At 42.1% G+C, this 20702-nt stretch overlaps 1 protein-coding gene across 6 annotated transcripts in view; it reads left to right on the top strand.

Moving 5' to 3' along the window:
• The window catches only part of DENND2B (DENN domain containing 2B), a 150453-nt gene that overhangs the window by 88667 nt on the left and 41084 nt on the right, over positions 1-20702 (top strand). For 5 of the 6 annotated variants that reach the window (XM_033062222.2, XM_033062220.2, XM_033062221.2 and 2 more), the window contains 3 exons: positions 2652-3866; positions 7522-7658; positions 17835-17983. In XM_033062222.2, the coding sequence (XP_032918113.1) occupies positions 2652-3866; positions 7522-7658; positions 17835-17983 (1501 nt within the window). Of the gene's footprint in view, positions 1-2651; positions 3867-7334; positions 7405-7521; positions 7659-17834; positions 17984-20702 lie in introns of those variants that run through there. The other variant, XM_033062224.2, reaches the window with a different exon arrangement.

Here is a 20702-nt window from a genome sequence, read left to right as displayed (position 1 = left end):
TGTTACTTACCAGCATCCTTTAGAGAATGCATGCTGAAACCTTTGGGACAAAGCTCTGCTCCTCTTTGTTTTTGAATAAGTCCTATAGATTCTCTCTGAATTACTCAAATTTAGAGTGTAATGCAATGTAAAATCTATTTCTTAACTGAGGTAACCCAGATGGTTGAGGTCAAACTCCCGCAGAAGGCCTGTGGCTCTGCAGCCCTGGTCTAGCACAGTGGAAGTGATTGGGAGTTTTGTAACTGAATTTGGGGGTTTCAAGATTAAGCCTTAATTGCAGTTACCTTACTGGGAACCTGGAGTTTAAAAGAATGGCTCATACCTCTTGAGAAGAGATGTTTTGCAACTTCTTTTTCAGGTTATGAAAACCATAATTTCCCCCTTTTCCTCCTTCCTTTATGAATCACCAAACCTTTTTGTGCCAGTGGAAATAGCTGAAAAGATATTTCTTAGATTGTAAGGAGACAAAGGACTATGCCTATGGTATTTTCTGTGCAGTTTGTCAAAGGCAGAGAGAGGTGTTTGTGATTCTCTGATTGTCAGCATGTTCTTTACCTCTGCTGTCCCATTTTATTGACCTTACCCCTGCCATTTTATGTTTTATTCTTGCTATTGCCAGTACAGATCAGAGTCTAATAAGCAAGTTGTAACATGCTAAAGCATTCCACAGGGCCTCTTCTGTCCCTATTCTGTAACTGAATCCTGACAATGGCTTTAGCCAACATGTAGCTTCCAAGGCTGTAGTGGAGGCTGTAGTCTTTAGACATAAAACACACTTGCACTGGGTGATGCCTCTTTCCTTGAGAGAAATGTCAGTGCAACTCTGGGGTAGGACTGCATGACATGAAAGATTAGGAGAACGTGATCTCAAATCTAAGCTAAGGCAGTGCTACGAATAATATAAAAATTTGGCTTTGTGGTATTAACCTGAAGAGACTGACAAGAGACAGACTGAAATAATGAAGGATCAGGGTGCCCCAGTAAGCCTGAGGAGCCTGATTTAGATTTCATCTTCAGGCACTATAAGGGTATGTCTGCCAAGGTAATTCCAGGTAATCCACTACAAACTGAGCTGTAACAGCTAGCCAAAACCACTCATGGTCTGTCACCTGCTTTTGATCTTCTGAGATCTCTTAAGACACCTGTCTGCAGCTGTATAGAATGGCAGGAAATTCAACTTTTAGGATGCAAAGAGCATATTCTGGCATGCTTCATTTCTGTCCTGAAATAACTGCTTTAGGCAGTTGTTGTAGGAGTATTTGCCATCACCTTTGACATGAGATCTCTTTTCCTATAGGCATGCTTATCTTTCAAAACAGTAAAGAATAAAAGTCACCAAGCAGTGGTGCAACAAATAGATTTGCTTGTCTCAGGCCTCTGAAAAAAGAGATCAGCTCCTTTTTGTGATAATTTGATTATTGTCTTTTTCTGACCAGAACTCTTATTTTTTGTGATATTTTTGAGCTTTGAGTGTGAAGTATCTGCTGTAGGAAACTGGGATGAAATCTGATAATTTGGTTTGGGGCTCCATTTGGAGGAAAAGAAAATATTTCCTGTGTCAAAGCAAATTTTTTAGAATTCACCCCAGTGCTCTGGATTTTTTGGATTAATGCACAGAAATTGGCACTTCTGCTGTAGGTGTTGGCTGGCTGTTGGGAAGAAAACAATACAGCAGCAGAGATCTTCTGAATCTCTTCTCCCTTTGCTATAGTGCAGACATTTGCTCCCCTGATTTCTTTGGGTCAAGCAGTCCTTTCATTTGGATCTTACCTGTCTACAGGACAGTTAATAAAAAACAGCTTGTTGTCCACAGTCTTCACACAGCAAAAACTTAATAGCATATCCAAGACATTGGATATGCTTATGGGTCTTTCCTCTTTTTCCTGTACTGTTTGGAACAGAAAGGAGTTAATGTTAAAGGAGTTGTGATTATTTCTGCTATGATTTGTATGTATGGATTTTGGCAGGGCGGCAAAGCCCCTTTTTTGACACAGTTTTGGCTTAATTTCCATACTGCCAGCTCATCACTGATGAACCAAATGATTAATGTGTTATTTAACTTTCTTGTGTCTTTTTGTTCTTAAAAGTCCTTGCAACAATGTACAAAACCCCAGTAACAACAGCTGACTTTGCAAACCACGGCTAGAATTCGTTCCAAGGGTTTTTTCCAGGGTAACACTGAGATCTTTCTATGTAGTTTATATTCTTCAACACGTAGTGTGAGCAGATCAATGTGTTTTCTCAGTGTGTAGTATTCTTTTGATAAGAAATTACTTCTGTTTGATAAGGGGAATTTAATCTGTTGGCCACTGCATCAGACCAAAGATGGACCAGGTCTACTCATCTGCAGGTGGTAGATTCTTTCAAGGCAGAGATTTGCTATGAGAATGCCAGCTGGCTTTAAGTTCAGGAAACTTGGAAGAGCTGGGGATCATACAGAGGTGAGAAAACTTGCTTTGGGTGCGCCAAGTGTCCTGCTCATGACCCGTCACTGATACCAGTTAAAGGCTAACACCTCCCACCCTGACTCTGTGGCTGAACGGTCACTGGTGTCTTAGTGATGCTTTGGGGTGGTCCTGCAGCCAGAAGAAAGCTGACAAACAACTCTGGTTTTCCCAAGGCCTTTATTTTTTATTTCTTTCTGTTTCCAGGTGCCATTCAGCCACTCTGCCGCCCCTGTCGTCCCCACAAAGAAGCCCTGCCTACCCCCTCAGTGACAGTGAGGACTCTTCCCGCTCTACTGGGCTCTCCAAAGTGTCCAGCTCCAGGCTGTGCCTCAAGGACTGGAACAGCCGCGCGTCTACGCTGCGAAGCACCTCCACGAGCCCTTCAGACAGCGACTCCCCGAGCCACCCCCTCAAAGCCATCAGCGTGGGTGCTTTGGACAAAAGGCTGTCTGTGTTCAAGGCTGACCAGAAGGAGAGGCCAAATGAGGGTCAGGATGGGGAAGCAGTAGGGAGCCATCCGCTCACCCGCAGCACTCTGTCCTTGGGCACTGCCAGCAAGTTGAGGACCCTCTCCATCAGCAGGGTGAGCGTCCGCTCGCAGGCGCTGGACATCAGGCAGAAGATCACAGAATGGGAATGCCGCCGGGAGCTGTCCCCCAGGACGAGCGTGTGCATGGACAAGAGGGATGCTGGGGAGAGGTCGGGCAGTGAGAGCTGCCCCAGCGTGCTGACCTCTCCCTGCAGCGACAAGACCTTTGATTTCAAAGGGCTCAGAAGAATGAGCCGCACATTTTCCGAGTGCTCCTACCCGGAAACAGAGGAGGAGGAACTGCTGGACAGGGATTCCTGCCATCGGTTTGAAAAGAGACTGGGCAGGAGCGAACCTCCTTCTGCCACTTTCCTTAAGAGCCATGTGAGGAAAGAGCCCTCTGCTGTGCTCAACAGAATCCAGAAGATCGAGCAGGCACTGAAGGAGCAGTCGGGCAGAGGCCTCCCCCAGTTACCAAGTAGCTGCTACAGTGTTGATAAAGGGAGGAAAAAGTCTGGGACTCTGAGTACTGTGGAGGGACTGAGTGAAACCCTGAGCGATAGCAAAGGAGGGAGTGTTATTTTGGGGAGTGAACCAGAAACACCTCCTGATGCTGAGAAAAGCAGTAAAACAAAACAGGGGGTTACTGCGACCTCAGCCGGCCCCAAAGCACTCCTGGAAAGCGCGGCCAACAGCGCCGTGAATCCCGTCCCCAAGCCCAAACGCACCTTTGAGTACGAGGCAGACAAATCCCACAAAAGCAAACCAAGCAATGGCCTACCTCCATCTCCCACTCCTGCTGCTCCTCCTCCCCTCCCGTCCACTCCTGCGCCCCCTGTGACCAGGAGGCAGAAGAAAGAGTCGCGCTTCCACAGAAAATCCCAGAATAGGTAAAAGTCAGGGAAATGCACTCCGTTCTCCAAATAAATAAATAAGCAGGCTATATTTTTGAAGTTGTAATATTTTAAATTCTCCCTCTAATGCAGTGCTTTTGGCGTAAGATAATCTAGGAATTGCATGCAATTTTCTGCTGGCCTGCACTGATGGAATGCACTGGTACAATACCTTTGAATGCCTTCAGTTTAGGAATTCTAGAATCTGCATCCCTCAATTCCCCAGAAAGCTCTAGGTTAGGTGTGCTAAGGGTTATCTAATTCATTCTGGCACAAATGCCCTCAATTTTGATTTTTAATGGACCATAATTTCATTATTGTGGAACCATAGCTGATCCTTCACCGTCTTTTCTTCCTCTAAAATGTATCTGCAGAGGGCTTTTTATTTCCAAAGTTCATTACTATAGCAGTTGTGTCAGCTTTATGCAGTGTAGGTGATTTTATTTAATTCAGTCCTTAGGAATATTATCCAAAATTATTATCAACAGCTGTAGAGGATAAATGCTGAGAAAACTGTTTTAGCACAGAAAGTCCTCTATGTCCTTCCTGAGTTAATAATGGGGAGAGTGTATGGTTATATTTCCCCAGCAGTTTGTGGATCTTGGATTGTTTTAATCATGTGATTCCTCTTGAGTTTTAGACATGGCAAAACTCATTCTGCTCATTGCTTGTGAAATTGTAGACACAGTTGTTGCTAGGAATTCAAATTGCAGCATTTTTAATGAGTTCACCTGTCTGTGCATGTGTATGTTACACACCCTCCCTTGATAGTTAGTGATGATATTTGCAAGGAGCTGCTAAACAGCATCTCAGATGCACACTATCCCTTCAGATTCTGCTACTCAGTGTTGGCTCTATTATTAAAAGTTTTTTTAGTACAACCTCATCTGAATTATATTGGGACAGGAAGGGAAGAGAAACCTTCAGGTGCTGTCCTTTTCTCTCAAGAGACTCCTGCTTCTGAAACTCAGCTCTGCTGAGGCATGTTGTTTCTTCCAGGAAGACATGGGGAGATGTGGAAAGGCAAGCTCTGATCAGCAGTGCTTATCTTTGAGTCCTGGCAATAATCCCAGAGGAAGTAAATCTAGTTTTTAAAGAGAATATGTGAAGTAAAGCTGTCCTCAGTTTGTTCAGCACAGGATTTGCAATGTGCAAAAGACAAACAGTAATATTTAAATATTCTGGTGTAAATGATAACCTTTATTGGAAAATGGGTTAGTCCTCTAAGAATCACAGTATTTTATCACAAAGAGTTTTTGAGATTAAGTTTTGAAGCTTCTCTCCAGAAGAGGTATAATTCCTCTTGCACCTGCTTTTCTGCAGATTCAATCTCCTGTCATAGCAGAGTTCAGCAAAGGAGCTTCAGGCCTGGGTTAGGGGAAACAAGCCTTCCAAAGCATTATTTATCAATTTAAATTGTAAAATATAAATTGTAGGATTAACAGGCTTGCCATGTGTACTGATAATTCTTGCAAATCAGTTTGCAATTTTACTGGGTAGGTATCCATTCATCTGTAACAGCTTCATCCACTGTACTTTAATGATTTCTCTGTTACATCTCTTGTTAATCATGATCTAAAGTTCACATCAACCTCCCCAAAATCTCAAGTTTGTTGGCTGACTACAATGCTGAGTGGAAATCCTTTATATAAATCTTAATTTTGCTGTCTTTGCTCCTGTTCTTCCTTCAGTTACAGAAAGGAGAACTCCAAGATGTACAAAGCATTAAAGACCATATGAGTAATCTAAGAATGACAATATTTGGTTGATAGTAATTACTGAAATCTCAGTACCTAAACTGTTCCTTTTTTTTTAAGAACAGACATAACTCATTGTGCCTGCAGCTTGTAGCTGTGTGTTCAGACTGAACATACATGTGGTTTGCACTCGCTGCAATGTCACAGGAATGGACTGAGGGTATTTATTTTCCCAATACTTTGGTTGAAAGCACTGATTTTATTTGGTGGCTAATCCACCATTCTAGCAATATGGAGGAAGTCTCTCATGGTGGTCTGCTAGCAGAAAGCCAGGCTGGATCTGGAGAATTTGGTGCCAAGATTGGCTTTAACATTTCAGAGTGGTGTGAGCTGGGTGTTCCCCAGCAGTTGGAAATCCTCTGGCACACACACAGTGCAGGAGAGGAGTGTCACAGGATAGGCACAGCTGAGTGTCAGTCCACAAAGCCATTCCTGTCATCCCATACAGCGTCACCACACCATAGTGGTGCCTTGAAATCCATAGGAGCTGAATATTTAACTACTTTAGAAAGTCTTATTTCATACACAGCTGTGCCTTCAGTGTGTCAGTGTTCTTTGTAGCTGTGAGTAGCTGTGGATGGAAGAGCAGGTGTCTGGATCTGACATGCACAGATTGTTTCTGCCACAATCCTGATGTGAATAACTTGGATCTGGACATTCTGAGGATTAGGGAAAGGAGAGAGAGGAGGCTCTAAGCCTGATCCCATCTGTAAGCCTGCTCCAGCAGACAAACAGGAAATGCTCTTTTCAAACACAGTTTGAAAAAGTTCTGTACAATAGCGGCTGTGTTACCTGTAGGGATGCTCAAACCATTCACAGACCAAAGTGTCTCATCAGACTCTGCCACTGCCACATGGATATGCTGTAACATGTTCCACTCCAGCTGGGAAGAAGAAGAGCAAGAGGGGTTGATGGTAGGATGATTTATTGTTAATCTAGGTTGGGGCTCAGTGAGTGGAGTATGGACACCAGCACAGACCATGCAAGCCTTGCAGCACCATGGGATTATTTACTTCTGACCTGAGCCTGTTTTTCTCACTGTTTCATCCTCAGCAGTAAATCACTCCAGTGAATTCCAGCCCCTGCTGCCACTGCAAATCATGGGCTTCCTGAGTGTATATACTGGCCCAGAGAACAAGGGCTGGGTGAAGAGAAAAGTGGGAAGAACTTGGGTTTTTCTCCCTCCCCAGCAGCACTGGGGCAGGTATGGGTGGGAGACAAATTGTGTGGGTTCATCTGACCCAGCTGGTCCTCACCTTCCTGCCAGGAAGGCCAAACCTTCAGTCCCTGAGCCATCAGCCCAAGCTGCTCATGTACCCCAGAGAGCATTTTCCTCAATGATTCTCCTTTGCTGCCAGTGCTTGGCATGGGGTGTGCAAGGGATATGGGTGACTGGCACATGAGCCTCCCTTTGGCATTTGAGCACTGAGCTCTGCACAGGAACATATCCAAAGGTTCAAGGCATGTGGGTGGTGTCAAAATAAGGGCTACATCTCCCAGAGCAACCAGTGCAGGAATGCTTTTCAGAGACTGTGTCTTTCTTTAGGACAGAGGGCCACATCTTTCCGGGGTCTCTGGAAAGAGCAAAGTGTTTTGTGCTGCCTGTTTACTCTCTAAACTTGGAAAAATAGAACATATTTTCTTGGTATTTTCTTCCTGTCTGCATATTGGGGATAACAATACTTCCAACTTCATAAAACTGTCATAGATGGCTCTACTAGAGACTGCTGTGAGCACAGGACTTAGTGTCCACTAAAAGCTAGTCCTTAAAGCATGATGTGAGATTTATTTTTTTAAATTATGGTTCATTTTATAATTTTTTTAACATGCAAATGCTCATCTAAATGTTTGAATAATTTTGCATTGTTACTAATTATTTTTGTTTTAAACTTTAGAAAATCCTTTGAGTTTGAGGATGCCTCAAGTCTGCAATCCCTGTACCCTCCCTCCCCGACTGAAAATGGAACTGAGAGCCAGCATAAATTTGGATCCAAGAGCACTTTAGAAGAAAATGCCTATGAAGACATTGTAGGTAAGAAGCAGCTGCAGAACACGGGCTCACAGCAGGATGTGGGCAGGCCCTGGTACTGCTGAGCACATGCCCTGTGCAGGAACCTTTAGTGTTGTCAGTAAAGAGAGATTGAATGGAAGCTAAATGGGTTTGATCCTTCAGTGCAAATGCAGCTCTCAGGATGCATGCAGGAAGTCTTCATTCTTTCAGACTTCACTGGGTAGTATTGGAAACAGACTGTTTGGTCAGCTTTTTGCCAATACTTTTCAAGAATCAAATTGTTCTTTTCATTGAGGCCTTGGCTTGAAGCCTTGAGTGGTGTAAAAATGTAAAGAACAGGTCTCAAGACAGTGTTTACAGAGCTACCCAATAGCAGATGAACCTCAGAAGCCTTGTGTGGTCAGTCTGGGCTTTTCAGGACTCAGGTGAAGACTACCCCAAAGAAGTTGTTTGTAGCATTATTCCTGGTCTCCTCCAAGTCCCAGATCCTGGTTAAAGAGGAATTAATTTCCTTTAGCTATACACCATTGGGAATGCACAACAAAAAACACTGTTTTCATTAAACTTCATAAGAAAAACATGTTTCTTTTGGTCTTAGAAGGAAATGTATGGCCTATGCATACATTCTTTTAACATCAAAAAAAATATTGTTATAATTACCGAAAATTGGGCAGCCCTTCAGAGCACAGATTTTCCACACAAGTGATGAATATCTGCATTGTTTTTAACTCTTTCAGTGTTATATTATTACAACAGATACAAAGGGGACTTCATTTTACTTTGGACAATGAATCTTTGTATACTGAAAGCTGGAGGGCTACCAAGACAGTCAGGGACCCTAGAGCACACATCCTCTGAAGAGACCCTTACAAGCTGGGCCTGTTTGGTCTGGTAAAAAGGCAATCTAATAGTGCTTACAAATGTTTGAGAGGCAAAGACAATACAACAAAACTATTCTTGGTCATATCAGTTGATATAGCGAAGAACAGTGGCCACAACTTGGAGCCTGGGTTTCTTGACCCAAATTCTGTCTCTGACTTGTCATCCTCAGTGAAAACAGGACTTTATTCTTTCCATTCACTTCCTCTATGCCCTTCAAAAAAATGCTTTCAGAACAGAAGTTTTTCGCTCCTGCTCGGTTTCTGTTAGTTAACATGAAAACTTTTGTAGATACTGAAAAGTCTTTCTCCGTGTAGAGCATCCTTATATGATCATCAGCCCTTTCTAGGACAGACCACCGTACTATTCACACTTGAAAATGTATTGTGTGTTAGTTACAGTGCTCATCTTTGCTCAGGACTTGTCCATGTGGCACCAGATTTTAGGTGGTAATGATTCCTTTCCTTGTCTGGTTTGTTAAATGTCAAAATAAAATGTGCAGGACTGGTAAGCTTTCTTCAAATAAGAAGAAATCTTGGGTTCAGTAAAACAAAATCATAACGGGCTTTTCCAGCTCAGGGGTACTATAAACCAGCCCCTTCAAGACTATAATTTGGCCATTTTGGCAGGGTAGTGGGAAGAGAACGCAAAATTTCAGATCTGTGGACAAACACAGAAGTTCATTGTTTTGTACTGCTTTTTAACAACCTCTTTCCAAGCACTTCATTCAATACAGCAGTGCGGGGGGAATAGCAAATCAGTATAATTCTTATAAACTGTCAGGCATGATTAAAGACAAGCCAAAGTGGTTTGATCTCCAGCTTTAAAGAAACTCTCGTAGTTTTGTGTATCACATCTGCATAATTTATACCAGTGGTGCTAGACCCCAGTCTCCAAGTAGCACTTTTGTGCTCATGCAAACCAGGTGTCTGCAAGAGTGAGTTTATTTTATAGATCTACATCTGCTTCAAAGCTATAAAGGGCTCTGTCACTGTGCTTTGAGTTTTCTTTGCAAACAGTTCCCCTAGAGGTGCTGGTGGGTCTTTTTTTCCTGTACCTTGTTGAATCTCCTTGCCTCCCTAAAACTTGTAGACAGTTAAAACATTGTTGCTGTGGTAATAAACTTAATCGTGTCATGTTCCCCCATCCCTTAGAATTAATATTTGTAATGCAAGGAAGTGTTCAAATCCAAGAGAAGAAAGATGTGCATTTTGAGTAATGCTCTAAGCAGTCTAGTGTGAGACAGAAACATAAAAAATTCGGGTTGGAAGGGACTCTGGAGTCAGCTGGTCCAGCCTCTCCTCAAAGCAGGGCTAATTTCAACTTTAGATGAGGTTGCTTAGGGCTACATCTGGCTGAGTTTCCAAAACACCATGGGAGGATGGCTTCACTGCCTCCCTGTGCAGCCTTCTCCACTGCTTAGCCTCCTTTGTGAAGAATGTTTTCTTATGCCACTGTGAACAAATTTTCCTTTCCATCCAGTCTGAATTCTCCTTGTTGCCATTAGTGACTGTTGTCCTTCACCCTTTCACCTCCAGGGAGTGCCTGGTGCTGCCTTTTCCATTCACCTTTCTGGGCAGTGGCAGGCAGCAGCTGGGTTATCCCCCAGCCCTTCCCAGGCTAAACAGCTTCTAAGCATCTAAGTGTAGGCCTGGAGTAATTGGTTTTTTGGTTACCACATGGCTTCTTCACGTGGGGCATATGCACACTAGAGCTTTGTCTTCCTTCTTGTGCCCTTGCACTGTTTCTCCTTTAATGACCAGGGCAGCAGTGAACTGCTGTATGTAATTTATCTTATTTTGACAGCTGAATTTTTTTTAAAAATAATAAGTTTTAAGGTATATTGAAATCAAAAAGGATTGTGCTTTGAAATCCAGTGACATCACAAAGCAGACACTTTGTTCAATTTTGTAATATATCTATAGACTTTAACAGATGAAATACTTGAATGGTAAGTTCAGGACAGGTATTGGATTGGAACATAATGATCCATTCTGCATTAATCAAGCATCTGTTGTATAAAGGGGTGCACATTCCTAATATAAATCAGAGCTGTATTCCATGTGCAAGGAACCATGTGGACTTCATTCATCTTCTGTACTAGCACTCACAGAAATGTGGCAGTCATAGTAAACTTAACATTGTTTTGCTTCTTGTGGTTTTGAATGAGCCTTTAATCAGACCAAAATTGATGTGGCTTTCTGAATCCGGTTGGGGAAACCACGCTTGGCTTTGTGTGAATTCAAGAAACTATCAAGCATTAAGAGATGGCTGAGATTGTTGCTTCTGCTGTGTTTGTGCACAACAGTATTTCCTGTCATACGGACCATACGGTTCCACTTTTCCAGTCTGCTCCCCTAAGTGCAGCTGAGATGTTGGAATATTGTTATTTAAGGTCTTGTGTCTCTGAAGCATTGTTGACCTGGCATCTAGGACAAAGATTTGTTATCATTACAAAAAAAAAAAAGTGAATAAATAGAGTGAAGGTCAAGGGCATAGTATTAAATTTGAATTGAGAAAATCTAGTAAAACTAGGTGAAATAAATAGCACTGCATTTAATGAATTAGAATTATTGGAGGGAAACCTCTGACAAGACAAACCTTCTTACTCTCTAACTCCCCAGAGGGCTGTACACAGCAGAACAGGTGGAGATTTCCTCTGAGAGGACATGACAGATGTGCAGGAAACCCATTGCCCAACTGGGCTCTCTGTGTTGCCTCCTAGACTAAGAATGTTTAATTGAATGTTGCACTATTCCATGCTTTGGCAGCTGGAGCTGAAGCAGTCTAGACAGTAAGGTAATGCCTCAAAAACATTGCAGTGGAAGCTCTAAAACCAGGTTGAATTTCTAAATGGGATCTTGCTGGTGGAATCCCATTGGGAGTGTCCTGCAATTCACTGTCCATGGGGCAGCTGACCCTCTTAGGGAGAGTTTCTTATGCACCCCTCTGCTCTCTGGGCTTGTTCAGTGTAATGTTTAGAAGATTTTGAGCTCTTTCAGTAGCTGGACACTTGTATTGACAGATTTTTTTTGCACTTTAAGAGGACAACTTAATCACTGTTTCCTGTAGGGGCATATAATATAATTGAACCTTGTTACAGCTGCCACCAAAGGTGACTGATAAGTGAAACAGTGGAGTCATACAAATGGCCTGGCTGGTTTTCTCTGTCAGTTTGAGTATTGCTTCAGTTTGGGATAATCTGCTTCTTGTTTATCTCTGCATTAAAACAGGACAAGTCACTCCCTTTACCCCTGCTGGTATCTCTCCTAAAGCAATTGGTTTGATTTCTTGTGTAAATTGGACACAGTGCATGTCATGTAACAAAATGGGATGATTTAGCTGTTCTACTGAGCCTTTTACTGTGTGTGATCAGAACTGCAGCAATGATGACTGAGGTCAAGTTGGAAAATGTTCCAGCTTGACATTGCTTTCAAATTAGAACATTTGCAAAGTTCTTCCAGTAAATGTGGGAAAAGGTTAGAAAGAGAGCAAGCTGATCTTTCGAGTAAAATCCCATCCTTACACACCACATTCTTGCCTGCCATGCTTTTGTAGCACATTTTAGTCTGTCATATTATCATCCCATGACAAATCAGGGAGAAACTGGAAGAGAGGCTCTGAGAGATTGCAACTCTGCCAGCAGTGCTGTGCTAGCTGCTTCTCTGAAGACATTTTGAGTTTTCAGTCAGACACCATCAGGTTTCTGGAGCCAGAATTGATGCAAGACGATGGTACAGGCAATGATCACAGAATAATATATTCCTGTCTTATTCTGCATCCACAGTCTGCCTGTGACAGCCTAAAAAGAATGTGAGATTTTGGAAAGTGTAATAGTGTCAAATTTAATAATAGACACTGTAGGGTAATGGCAGCCAGAGCACATTAAATAGTGTTCATGTGGGCCTGTCAAAGAAAGGCCAAATACTTCAGCTGATCCTATTGACAATCAGCCTGCTGCTTTGTTTTTACATTTGGATACATGGATTCCAGTTATTTTTAATAATCATCTTGTGCTCTATTTAGATCTCAGTTTTTCTCTGTGGAGTCTGTCTCATCACTGTACTATCCACTACAGCTTCTTGTGACAGTCTCTGTCAGCTTTACTGCCTGGCTTTCTAGTCAATGCTGCAGGTTAGTAAAACAAAACAAAACAAAACCCCATGAGACTGCTCTCCCAAATCCTCCCTTAAATTCAGAGACTGTTGAAGTCAGCAGGGTGACACCCCTGAAGGGCAGGCAGTTTAGGCAAGCTGCTGCTGTACTCTTCTCATCATACATTTTCAGGCATGTGATTTTGGACTGAGCGGTAAACAGGTGATTTTTAGGGGTGAAATTTCTTGTTCACTAATCAGCCATGCTAATTCTTTTCCCTTGTGTTTCATTATGATTGCACTCTCACCAGTCCCTGCAGAGATAGCAGGGAGGTGAGAGTATATGCAGTGTTTCTTCTGCTCATTGCAAGGCTGGAGAAGTACAGAAAGCACAGGCTGCTGCCTACAAACTCCATGAACCAGGGCCCAAAAGGCTGATTGCATTTTAGACTTGCCACTCTGCTTGTTGTAGATTCTTTACAACATCTACTGCTTTTATCTCCATCTTACTGCTTTTCTGAGCTCATGGTACTGAGTGGATACACTGGGGGATAGGACTATAAGCAAGTAATGGTCTGTAACTTAGTGCTGCTCAGCAATAGCTTTTCAAAGCAGCTGTAAATGTGTGTTAGCTGCAATTTGAGATTGAAATAGTTCCTTTTTCTGCAGATTCCTGAGGTAAATTCCCCAGCTGAGATGCACAGTTGCAGCATCTCTGATACTGAAAAACCTCATCTATGTACCAAAGATCTCAGCTTGAATATTTTATGGCAGTGTAGAGATTTACTGGTTTTCATCCATTTGATCTGAACATGCTCATAAACATCCCAGTGGCCCAGTTTTCCTCCAGCACTGGTGGTGTGGATCTGCATTGGTGTAATTTTATAACTGAAATGAAATGAGCAGTGCACATGCACCTCATTTGTGAGGTGATAACTGTCCTGGCAATGTGACTCTGGGCTTTCTGAGCAGCCAGAGGGAAAGGCAGCAGGCTCTTAGCTTGGCCATCACCCTCTGTATTCAGTATCTGTGAGTGTTGGTTCCCAGTTTAGGCAACCATCTTAACACAAGTTTAGGAGCCCTTTCCTTTACTCTATACCTGCTGTTCCATTCTTCTCTCTTCCTGGCAATGCAAAAGGCTGGAGTTATAATCAGCACTCTGTGAATCATTTAATTCCTCTGATAATTGCTTCTCCCATCTAGAAAGAAATGATGCCTTTCCCTGCTTTCTGCCATTTATAGAGAAGTGCCTGCCTGCTTCATTTTTTTTCCCTCTCAGCCTTACTTTTCACTCCTTTCTCAGCATGAGACAGGCTTGTGAGTCTGCCTCTGCTTCCCATTTGCCACGTGTGAGAGGCTGAGCAGAGGAACATTGTGTGCTGCCTCAGGACTCGGTGGGGCTGACTCGCACCGCATCGCAGAGTGAGGAACTGCAGCCCCTGGAGGAAACTCTTCAATGCTTAAGCTCAAGGCACTGCATTCCTCAGGACTTTCCTAAACATCCGTGGTTATTTTATCTTTTTGTTGTTGTTGTTGTTTTTCTTTTCTTTCCCTGATGGACCATTCATTAAGTTGTCTGTGAGATCTCCTGAAGATAAATGTCGTGTAGATAAATGCCCTGTGTTAACTCAGGACTTTGGTACGTAGAATTTGAGAAAATGGGAAACTTGGAAAAAATGCTTGTAGAGGGAACTGATCTGGGAGTAGGGATGGTGATTAGAGGCAGTATTTGCCAAAGACTTACTGTTTGTGATCATATGCATTCTGGGGGTATGATTCAGCTTCCTTTGAAGTCAGTGATAATCTGCTGTTGTCTTATGTGGCTGTTGGATCAGCCTCATTAAGACAAGCCTGGCCTCTATACTGCATAATGTTTCTCCTTTTGGCTTCCAATAGAGACATCCATATGGCAGGAACAAGGACGTTTCCTTGCTCTTTCATTGTAAATATGTTTTCCTTTTGCAGCAAATCCAAGCAGTGCAGCTTGCAAACGTTCCTTGCCTGAGACTTGGGATGGAGAAGTGGTGCTGCTGAGGAGAAAGCTGTAAACCTCTGAGCCAGACAGTGATATGGAGACTTTTCTCCTTTCTGTGCTGCAGCACAGCAGTAGCAGCCACCACCACAGGTGTCCCCCAAGACCTCCCTCCCATGTGGGACGTGCACCTGTGTGACCACCCCTTCCCAGATGTTTCTCCCGTGGAAGGGAGTCACTGTGCAGTCAGATGCAGTTAAATACTGCTTTAAGGCAGTTCAGGATATTTACAGTATTTTAAGTTTACTTGACACCTTTGATTCCTTGTCACTTGTCTGGCTTGCCTCTTTTTTGCATATCTGGTCTTTTGTGTGTCTACCAGGGACAGCAGATACTAAGAAATGGTGGTTGAAAATTCTTGAGGAGATAGTTTATTCATCTGTCTCTTCTAGTGCACAGCTTGAACCAAATACTTCATTCGAAACTCATGTCAGCAAGACCAGGTGGTTTCTGATGGATCAGACAACTTCATTATCAGACACTTGGTGTAAAGGAGCTTCTTAAAAAAACAAAGGGCAAAAAACCCAAAAAGCAAGCGGTGAGGTGTATTTGATCTCAAGGCATTATTGCAAAGTGAAAAAAACAAACCAACCCAACTCTGAAATAATTTGTTTTTCAAGCAAATGAGAGAAAGAATAGACACAAGAGTTCTTGAACAGCAAACCACTCATCTGCAGAAGCTCTCACAGCTCTAGGGGAAAGGGTTAAAATCCCTATGGTGTCTCCTCTGACCTTCACATTACACTGAAGAGGAATTTGGCCCAAACTCTCTTTTGTAGAGAGTCTGACTCAGAAAAACAGCCTCTGCTCATGGTTCCTTGCTCCTCCCTCTTCTCTCATCCAAGACTTCTCTGGGCCCGTTTCTATACTTAATATGTCAGGTCAACATTATTTATGTTGAGTTTAACTGGGTTCAAGCAATTCTGTTTTACATTGTGTTTTAGAAAGAATCCCCCTAACATTTATAAATGCTTTACACTGTAAAAAAGGGGTTTTTTCACTGATGGACTTGTTTCTTCTGGGGAGTTTGGATGCTCCGTAGACTAATGCAGTAACAATTGTTTTCACAAGGAAGTGCATGTTTGAGTGGTGTCTCATGTAGCTGGGTATTTTGAAATCTATTAATCCATTTCAAAATGCTTGCTTGACCTATACTTGACTTGGGCTTACAAGAAATTTTATTATGTACTAGAGCCCAATAATCTGTAAGTAACAGCATTTTGCAAATTTTACTCTTTATCATTGCTATGATCATCATTTCTAGAACTGTAGAGGCTGCAAGTAACAGAATCAGGGTGCAATATCTATTTTTTCTTCCCACAGGAAGAATCAACCACTTCTATAGTCCTCCACAGCATTCAGTATTTTTAAGGAATATATGTTGCTTAAGATTGCATGAATCAAAAGGGCTTTTTCATGTACCCCATGCACCTGAAGGTGTTCTTTCCATGAGGCATGAAGATTGGCCACAACGATAGTGCAGCCTCTAGAATCAGATTCCCTCTGGATGAAATAATAAGCTGTGATTGCCAAGTCAAACATTCTTCAAGAGCAGCAGTGATTCAGGCTTCTAATTAGAACAAAGCTGAAACATTCACTCTTGTGCTTATGTTTGACTAGAAATCTTACTATGATGCACTACCGAAGCAAAACTGTATTTTTATTTGTATTGTGAATATGTGGACTTGCTCAGCAAAAGTTCTCGTGGCTGTAATTGATGAATTGAGCAGTCTCACACTTCCAGGCTCAACAAGAAGTAGAAAGCACAAACTGCTTTTGTTTTCTTTTGTACAGTAAGGAAATTTAGTCTGCCTAGAACAACATAGCTGGTAGTCACACAGACTGTGTTAACCCAGGCCTTGCTCTCACTGAAAACACCCATGCCCCAGCTGTCATCTGCTTAAACACTGAGAATATTTTCTGTACCAGTGGGAATAATGAACCATGCTACAGCTTTCTGTCCTCAGTTCTCAACTGAATTTCTTATATTAAATAGCTTGTGTTGCAATATATGTATAGTACTAAACCTATGGGTTTTAAAGTCATCTTTAGGTATAAAATCAAAAGCAAGCTGGTTTGAAAGCTTTTAACGTCCTGCATGTTTCTGTAAATTCAAGTCTTTAACTTGAGTAGTTCACTTTTTTTTTGAGATGATTTTCTGTTCAAGATGGTTGGAAAACTGGAATGACTGAGTTTGAAAAACCTTAGGTTCTAAATCTGTTGCTCATTATCAACTGTTAGAAAAAATGCATACAAAATGTAATTTTATTGATGGCACTCATTCATCTTCATGCTACTTTGTTTAGTGAGAGGTCTGCTAAATTCAGGACTTTTGAAAAGATGGTGTGTATTGGATCTCAGTTAAATATGGACTATAAATCTCGGTTCTGGTTTTCAAATGGTAAAAATTCAAAGACTGGGCTGTGCTTTTTAATATATTTTTCATTTAAGTAATATTTAGTAATTAATTGGTTAAACCCCTATATATTACTAGCAGGATGAGCTTCCTCCTGGGAGACAGGAATTTCATTTAACTTGAAATGAATAGCAGCCCAATTGGAAGACAAGATATATTTTAAAGAGCACTTTGAGGATGCAGTATGGTTGGGACAGAAATTCTTCTCCTTTTGCATTTTCAGTCTTGTCTCTTGACACTGCTGAGCTGGAGTGTTTATTCTCTCTTTGCCATCTCTCAGGAGAAGAGAAAAATGAAGGTTGCATCAAATAAGAATTGTCTTATTGTGTGTAAGGGTGGCTTGTTGAGCACAGTTATTTATTGGTCTTCATTTCACCCCCGAGAGGCTGTTACACATTTATAAAATCTACTGATACACTTTCAAGAAGTTAAGTGCCTTAGCTTTTATATATCAATAAATTTTCCACAGCTGTGGATGCTCAGAAGCACGTCTTGTGAAATCTTCACATTTTAGTTAAAAAAAAGAAAAAACAAGGGGACAGTAAAAAAAAAATTCCAAAGAAACTTGTCGACCTCATAGCCAAGTTCTCCTCCAAACACTTCCAGCTGCAGCTAGAGGGATGAGTCATGCTGAAAGCCGAGGAGCTTTTCTAAAAGCCTTTCACTTGGTTCACATGATTTTTTTTTTCTAATTTTACATTCCTCTCTGTTTTTCTTTCCTTAAAAAAAAAAAAAAAACAAAACAAAAAAAAAAAAAACCAAACCCAAACGTACAGGCGAGTCACCCAAGGAAAACCCGTACGAGGATGTGGAGCTGAAAGGCCGTCACGCGGGGCGAAAATCCCACCAGCTGTCCGAGAATTCCCTGGACTCCCTGCACAGGATGTGGACGCCGCAGAACAGGAAATACACAGCACCTCCGCAGGTAAAGGCAGCGGGCTGCTTCGAGCTCCGTGCTTCACGCCGGCTGCTTCGAGCCCGGAGGGGTTCAAGCCGCAGCTGGTGCGGCAGTGCCCGGAGCATCGCGCCCGGAGCGGGCTCAGCCCCGGCAGCGCTCCCGGCACCGCGCACCGTGCTGCCCTTGCCCTCCGCCCCCAGCAGCATCCTCCCACTGCTTGCTTTTGAGTGGAATCTGCACCTAAATTAACCCTAGTGTGGCTGCGCCTCTTAGGGAATTGCCTCTGCTGCCGGGCAGGGACAGTCAGCTGCTGGTTTTGTCCCTGTGTTGTTACTGTGGTGTGACTCTGCTCTTGGGAAGTTTTCATAGTCTGGCGTGTTTACTGTAAAACAGAGAATTCCAGGTAAAAGCCCTGAATAAATATGTGAGTAATGAAACAGTCAGAAAAATCTGAGTGTCTGCAGTTAAATTGTGTTTATAGCATAAAAAGATGAGGAACTCTGCAGACTTTCCCTTTAGTGGTTGTCAGGAAAATTAATCCGCAAAAAACAGAGGTTTATGACCAAAAAGGAGACAGAGGAGTCCTTTTACTTTATTAAAATAAGGGAGAAGACGTGGGGCATTCCTCTAGGGGTCTCTCAAATTTTTGGAGGATGCAGCTTCCTTTTATCCTAATTTCCCAGCTGCGTTTCCCTCTCTCTTTCCCTATTGGCAGAGGTACTTGAGAGGTACAGACTTCCTGGAATGCTTAAGATTCCCCTCTAATATATTAACCCTCCCTTTTAATTTTTAATTCATATTGAATTCATAGTTTTTCCGCATTGTTTCCTTCATCTTTCAATATCCAAATTAATTTAACAGCAAACCTACAGTTTGTTTGTAAAGGCAAATATCTTTTTTTATTTTCTTTTTCTCCATTCATCAATCAGTGGAATCCTCATTGGTTCTTTTATCTCTCAGTGCTAGTTTTATCTACCAGCAGACCCACAACTTGTTTGTAAAGACAAATCTGCCATTCCTCTCATGGTGAATTTTCCAAAGCAAGCCTGTTTCTTCGTAAACACCATGAAATGCCAGGTTGCTTTGTTGTGTACGGGATCACTATGTTCCTAAGGAAAAATCTAAATCTCATCACATACCTAATTTTGAGATTCAAAGCACCCTTTAAAGGAACTTCACTGGGCACTGAATTAACAGATAATTTGCAGTTGAACATTTTACAATTTTGTCTTGTAAAGAGACTTAGAAAGAAAACTGAATGCATTTTCTTTCACTTGCTTTGTGTGCATGCAAACATCACAATCCAAGAGACAGAAGAAGCATCACCAGGATTCTTAGTGTGCTCCTGGCACATCCTTTGTAAACCAGGAGTGACTTCAGCAAAGCTGTGGGAAAAGGAACAAGTGGAAAGTAGTAATCAGGCAGAGTAAGGAGAAACAGGCACTGCAGTCATGAGGATAAGAGGGAAATGTCCTTCACAGTGGGATGTGGTGCATGACAACCATTTCTGGCTGTGTGTGTGTGTTAACAGGAGTTGTGTAGCATCCAGAGGATCCTGGAGGGTCTGTCATTAGGCTGGGAACCATGCAGATCCATAGGAAGAAACTGGCCAGTGTTCTCAGTTTAACAGAGGGTTGCCAAAGAATTTACAGATTTAAGTGGCTTCTGTAAAGTTGTTCAGTAAGTAAGAACTCTCTGGTTCCCTTTGCAACAAGCTGTCTTTATTCTGATAGCTTCATTTTGAAATGCTGCTGGGATTGCTCTGACAGGAGTTGGTCCTGCTATAATTGCACTGTCATTGTGCTGATATTTAAAGTTAAGAGACACTAAGAGTGTGTCAGCTTTGGGCCTGGGTAATTCTCCAATGACCAGAAATAGAAAAGTCTGAATTTCCTGAAGAATGGTAGCTTTGGCAATGATTTATCAGCCAGTTTTTCCATCATAGCAACACAGCTGGGTTAGCAACATGACTTTTCAGTCATGGATGATGATAAACAAGATGGAAGAGATCAGAAGGTCAGCAAGCTTTCAACAATCATCTCCAGAAAGAATTTCTTTCAATAAACTATAGACTGCCACCAGTTTTCCTGGCATGCTAACCTGGGTATGCAGAAACCTCAGAAACTCTGGTGATGTGGTCTTTTTGAATCCCTGTGTCTTTTATTTTCCCATTGATTATTTTAAGTTTTTGAACCGAAAACTCATCAGCTATGAAAGGAATGTTTTATGATGACATTGTGTTTGTGATGCAGGCACTCTCTACAGAAACACCTGTGCTTAATCCCAGGTAGGATGGCACTGCAATCAGTCAGCCAATAAATGGGACATTTATTGCTGCAGGTTTATAGCTTGTAACAGAGCTGATAGAATAATAGTAAATCCCGAATGACAGATGCTTCACATAATAGTACTTTTTCCTGGATGTGCTGGTGAAACTTCCTTACAGTGTTTGTGTTTGGGAGGAGAAGGCAGAAACCTGGCGGTGGGCAGAACTGCTCCTAGGACAAAAGTCCCCAGTTTTATAAAGACAGACATTACCTGGTGCTTAGTCCTTCAGTGAGATTTTCCCTGCAATGATAACAGTTTAGTGTTTTCAAGGGAATTCTTTGGAAATGCAGCGAGAGTTGTAACTACACCTCTGCTGATTGTCAGGTCTTAAAACTTCTTAACACCATGAAAATTGAACAAGCTTGATTTTTCTACTTTATTTTTTCTTGGATAAAATAGCATGAATTTGCTATTTTAG

Source organism: Catharus ustulatus, chromosome 6 (assembly GCF_009819885.2).
Source record: "Catharus ustulatus isolate bCatUst1 chromosome 6, bCatUst1.pri.v2, whole genome shotgun sequence".
NCBI lineage: Eukaryota > Metazoa > Chordata > Aves > Passeriformes > Turdidae > Catharus > Catharus ustulatus.
The sequence above is the reverse complement of the archived record's forward strand: the minus strand, read 5'-3'. Positions and strand labels throughout refer to the sequence as shown.